The sequence below is a fragment of the Dipodomys ordii genome, unplaced genomic scaffold (assembly GCF_000151885.1).
Source record: "Dipodomys ordii isolate 6190 unplaced genomic scaffold, Dord_2.0 Scaffold50, whole genome shotgun sequence".
Lineage (NCBI taxonomy): Eukaryota > Metazoa > Chordata > Mammalia > Rodentia > Heteromyidae > Dipodomys > Dipodomys ordii.
In genome coordinates, this window is record NW_012267266.1 from 2,472,063 (window position 1) to 2,477,916 (window position 5,854).

The 5,854-nt window shown below is 43.9% G+C and overlaps 1 protein-coding gene across 1 annotated transcript; it reads right to left on the reverse strand.

The window, feature by feature from the left end:
* Positions 1-2,932: 2,932 nt before the first annotated feature.
* LOC105988697 (protocadherin beta-5-like) lies at positions 2,933-5,513 on the reverse strand. The gene has a single exon (XM_013020372.1). It carries the CDS (start codon positions 5,511-5,513, stop codon positions 3,141-3,143), a length of 2,373 nt encoding a protein of 790 aa, XP_012875826.1. The 3' UTR covers positions 2,933-3,140.
* Positions 5,514-5,854: the final 341 nt, after the last annotated feature.

Here is a 5,854-nt window from a genome sequence, read left to right on the forward strand (position 1 = left end):
CTTTTAATAACAAAAATATTTTTAAATAGGCTTTTAAAATCCATTTCCACTCCCAAATGTACTCATATTACATATATAAAAATTATGATGTGATTTTTTTTGTCCATCTCTGGGCTATATAGCACTGAGATTTTTCAAGTTATGCAGTGCTCAATGAAGTTGAGAGGAAATGGTTGTTTGGTTTATGAAAATAGGTATAAGCTGAGAATTAAGTTAATATCCTTTATATGAACATGAAGATACTAAAGTCAGTGAAGTAAATAAAAATACTGTCTGGAGAAAGGCTTTGAGCTATGAGCACTGGACAAATGTCTATGTCTTGGCTATGGAGATAGGATAATTGAACATCACTAATATTCCAACTAAAACTATCTGGAATGAGAGCGGTGAAAACATAACATCTTGATTAAAAGAAAGAACGCTATTTGAAGAAGAGGATCAACATATAGGAACACGCATTCCCTACACTTATCAAGCCAACTGGGAATCATCCACAGCAGGTATTTATTTGAACTCTAAAATAGCCAAATATAGTTCTATTGTAATTAAAAATATTAACTTAGTTGTCATTTTATTATAAATTTTCTGAGCTGATGCCCGTGGCTCATGCCTGTAATCCTAGTTACATATGAAGCTGAGATCTGTGGATCATGCTCCAAAGCCAGTCCAGGAAGAAAAGTCCATGTGACTAATCTCAAATAAACTACTGAAAATAAGCTGGAAGTGGCACTGTGGCTCAAGTGGTAGAGCACTCACCTTGAGCAAAAGAAGCTCAGAGACAACACTCAGGCCCAAAGTTAAAGCCCCAGGACCAGATTAAAAAAAACTATGTAAAATAAAATAAATAAAAAGATTATCTGCCTTTGACAGAAACCTTAAAGGAAAATTTCCTAAAATACTACATATATAAGACCAAATAAAGGTTAACCTGAGGAGGTAAATGACTTTCTGTTTAATGAAGGCCCATAATGCTTACACAGCACAAGAAAGGAAACTCTAGCATTACATAGCAATCTGTGATTAATACTAAACTTACGCCTTTGTACAGAAATTTGAGAAAAAATGAAAGCTTGAAAAATACAATTTGATTTATACATAAGAATATCTATGAACTGTTAAATTGTTAGACAGACAAAATGGATCATCAGGAGTATTTTATGTTCTGTAATAGAGTAGTATGAATAGAAGAATATTTTCTGTTTTGAAGGAAAGCAAAAAAGACAAGCAAGCTATAATATTTAATAACTTCACTTATGGAAAGGGGACTTTATTGCAGAGAGGATACTAGCATTTCTTTATTCATGAAAATGTACTCTAAAAATCACACTGAATTGTTACTAAAATTCACCAATTGTTTATAAGAAATTTAAAATAGATATTTAAAGAAAATATCTAAAGGAGGCTCATAAACTGTAATTTAATATCTTAACAGTTCATTAAATATACTTTTTATCCCTACAAAAAGTTCCTTGACTATTATGGTGTATTGATATATATTCAAGCATGTAAACATAAGATACATGAGTACTTCATCATTTAGATATTTTTAGTGTTTATCTTGTAACACTATGGTTACCCCTAAATGAGACATACACAGGATAATAATAAAACATTCATAATGAAAAATAGTTCTCAGACAGGAATAATGCAAAGACTGTAATCAATTGTAAGAGAGTCTATCTATAGGATGTTGGAAGGTATTATTTGTAAAATGGGTATTTCAAAGTTTTAAATTACTAAAACTTACTTTTGATTGAAATTGCCAAATATAGCACTTGTTAATATTAAACATGCTGTAAGCCTAAGAGAAAAGAATATGTAACTTTTGCTTTTTATAAAATGTTCAACCTTAAGCATAGCGTGAAGGGTTTGACCATGCTGCTCAGATATAGGGAGATTGTTCACATGCTTGAAGCACCAGGCTCAATTTTCCCACACCTTAAATGGGAGTAACATAAACAGGAAAAGGCCCATTAAAAAAAGCAAAAACAACATGCAGAGTTAAGTCAAAGGACATTTGTAAACTTAAATAACATGGTGTGCTACAATAATGCAATGCTTAACAAAATAGGAAGCTATTTCAAAGAGTGGGGAATCTCCTTCCATTTTCCTTACAGTATTCACAGAGGAAAAGTGAGAAAACAACACTTGGAAGTTGAACTCACTAATCTAAGTCTCCTCACAGACATATATCATTTTTGGTAGCTGTGGGACAGGGTCCCCATGTTGCTGGCATTCACCAGGTGGCCTGAAAAGTGACTCAGGCACAAACCAGCTACCTAGTGAAATATCCTATTATTTCTGTGCAGCCAGACTGTCATTGACAACAGCACTAAGAAGAGAAAGAGCTATGACATCAACAGCAGGGCTATGACCAACACCACAGTGAGATCTTATGGCCTGGAAGAAGCAATGCCTCTGAGAGCAACGGCTTGGGCTATGGAAGGAGCCAAGACTGGAAACAAAAAATAGAATGTACTTGCATTTCATCTTATTTTTTATATATTTGATTGTGTAATAGATATAAGTTCCTTTGAAAATATGTATAATTAAGAAAACAACCAGGTACTAGTGACTCATATCTGTGACCCTAGCTACTCAGGAGGCTGAGATCTGAGGATCTTGATTCAAAACCATCCAGGGCAGGAGAGTCCTAGAGACTCTTATCTCCACTTAACCACAAGGAAACCAGAAGTGGCACTGTGGCTCAAAATGGTAGCATGCTAGCCTTAAGCAAAAAGAGCTGAGGAACAGCAACCAGGCACTGAGTTCGAGACCCATGACTGATCCACAAAAGAAGGAAGAGAAGGAAAACATTTATTTTCAATTTATCATAGTATATACTTCACTGGATGAAATAAAGAGTCACAAAATATATTAAAACAAAGAGTTAAGGTTTTATTTGTATTGATATAACCCATCACAATATCAATGAGACAACAAAAATCGCAGGAAAACCAAACACGTGTACGAGTTTGAAAAGACAATATGTGAACACATGCAACTTCAACACATACAAAACGAGGTTGAGATTTACTACTAACACTGAACTTTGTCTACAAATAAATTGTAGAACTAGTTAAGGTGAATAGGAAGAAAATAACATCATAAAGAGATATCTAAGAGAATGCAAAGCTATCTCAGAAGAGAGGATGGTTTCCTGTCTCTTCACCAGAATCCTGAGGCAGAATATTGGGTAATATCGGTTTGAGGAATTTGAACTCATTGGTGCCAGCACCTGCCTGCAGACACACCTCATACTGGTAGCTGTGGGCCAGGGTGCCCGTGCCACTCACGTCCAGCAGGTGTCCAGGCAAGGGGCCATCGGGCAGCGCGCAGCCGGCCAGCGAGCGCGCCCTGCTCCTCCTGCACAGCCTGGCGGCCACGAAGAGCAGCAGAGACAAGAGGAAGAGAGAAGACACGGCCGCCAGCGCGATGACCAAGTAGGCAGTGAGGCGGTCGGGCTGCGCGCGCTCAGGCGCCGCCGCGTCGGGCAGCGGCAGGTAGGGCTGCGAGAAGCCATCCACCAGCAGCACGTGCAGCGTGACGCTGGCCGAGCGCGGCGGCTCGCCATTGTCCTTGACCAGCAGCAGCAGCCTGTGCTTGGGCGCGTCGCGCTCGCTCAGCAGCCTGGCGGTGCGCACCTCGCCATTGTGCGGCCACACGCTGAACAGCCCGGGCTCCGTGGCCTTGAGCAGCTGGAACGACAGCCAGGCGTTCTGGCCCGAGTCGCGGTCCACCGCCACCACCTTGCTCACCAGGTAGCCCGGCTCGGCCGCCCTGGGCAGCAGCTCGGTGCAGGGCGCAGACGCGTTCTGCAGCGGGTACAGCACGAAGGGCGAGTTGTCGTTGGCGTCCAGCACCTGCACGCGCACCAGCGCCTGGCTGCTGAGCGGGGGCGAGCCGCGGTCGGCGGCGCGCACGCGCACCTCGAACGCCTGCAGGGCCTCATAGTCCAGCGCCCTCAGGGCGAACAGCTGCCCGCTGTCCGCGTTGATGGACACCAGCGCCGCCGCCGCGTCGGCGCCGGGCTGCGGGCCGGGCAGCAGCGAGTAGGTCAGCTGGGCATTGCTGCCCGAGTCTCTGTCTGTGGCGCTGATGGTGCCAATGTGCAGGGCGGGGCTGTTGTTCTCGCGGACCCACAGGGTGTAGGACGACTGCGTGAATTCGGGGGCGTTGTCGTTCACGTCGGACACCTGCAGGGTGATGGTGTGCTGGGTTTGCAACCTGGGAATCCCCAAGTCGGAGACGGTAATGGTGATGTTGTATTCGGCTGTGCTTTCTCTGTCCAGTGGCCTCTCAGTCACTAGGGTGTAAAAGTTCTCGAATGTGGACTTTAAGAAGAACGGGAGATCATTTGGAATGGAACACATCATTTTCCCATTATCCCCAGAATCTGAATCAAATACACTAAAAACAGAAACTACAGTCTCTGGTGAGTTTTCCGGAATGGTGTTCATGAACGACGAGATGGTCAGTTCTGGGGCATTGTCATTCACATCCAACACCTGTATAGCCACAGTGCATTTTCCTGAAAGCCCTCCGCCATCGGTGGCTGTAATCTCCATATTGTAATACGGAGTTGCTTCAAAATCCAACAACCTTCTCAAGTGTATTTCTCCTGTGTTTTCATCTATTACAAACGGCTGGGAAACACCATCTACTTGAAATAGAGCATAGACCACACTACCATGCGTTCCTGCATCTAAATCTCGAGCAGAGACAGTGACAACTAAAGAATCCATCGGGCTGTTCTCAGGAACCTGCACCTCATACAGCGACTGTGAAAATTCAGGGGCGTTATCATTGATGTCCACGACTTCTATGCGCACTGTGGAGGTCCCAGAGCTGGGTGGAGCCCCACCATCCAGCGCAGTCAGAATGAGGCTGAGCTCAGCCTGCTCCTCCCTGTCCAGCGCCTTATCCAGCACCAGCTCTGGATATTTCCTGCCATCTCCGCGGTGATGGGTAACCACATGAAAATTAAGGTTGGGGCTGATTGTGTAATTCTGGACAGTGTTGCTCCCTATGTCGAGGTCCTGCGCTGCTTTCAGAGGGAACACTGTCCCTGGCTGGGCGCTCTCTGGAATCTTTAGGAGCATCTCTCTCTCTAGGAACTCTGGAGAATGGTCGTTTATATCTGTGAGGTGCAAATCAGCTTGAAAAATCTGCACTGGGTCTCCAAGTAAGACCTGGAAATGCATTAGACAGGGTTCTGTCACCCCGCACAGCACCTCCCTGTCCAGCTTTTCATTCAGGAGCAAACTGCCTGTCTTTACATCTAGCTGCAAGAGCTGTTTGTTTCCTTTGTAATGGATTCGCGCGCTGCGAGTGGCCAACTCCCCCACCCTCAGCCCCAGATCTTTTGCCAAGTTGGCCACAAAGTGGCCACTTTCCGTTTCTTCTGGAATGGAATACCGAATTGTCTCACAACCAGACCCCCACACAAGCAATAGCAAAGCAAGAAAAGCAACTTGCCTTTTCTCTGCCGTTTTTGCTAGCGCAGTCTCCATTGTTCAGACGCTGTGAAGGTCGGTTTCTTCAACTCCGTGTAGAATTAATCCACTCAGGTGATTTCGCCAAATAACCTCCCTTAAATCTTACTCACTGACTTGTTTTTAGAAGTATACTCTTCGTAAAGATCTGTCCTCTAGACCTCACCAAAATGCGCGTCCTTCTTTTAAGGAACGATTTCTGATTGTCAGCTTAATGGCGCTGTTGGGATCTGCAGACGGGTTATTCTCATTCTTAGCCTGCAGCGCCACCAAGCGTCCTAAATTACTATTGCATACAACTTGTGGTAATTCAATCAGCATTGCCTAATATGTCTCCTGCTTTCAGTCACTGAAAGTTC

Excerpts from the sequence above, each read along its gene's own strand:
- LOC105988697 (XM_013020372.1), bottom strand. The coding sequence starts at position 5,513 with ATGGAGACTGCGCTAGCAAAAACGGCAGAGAAAAGGCAAGTTGCTTTT.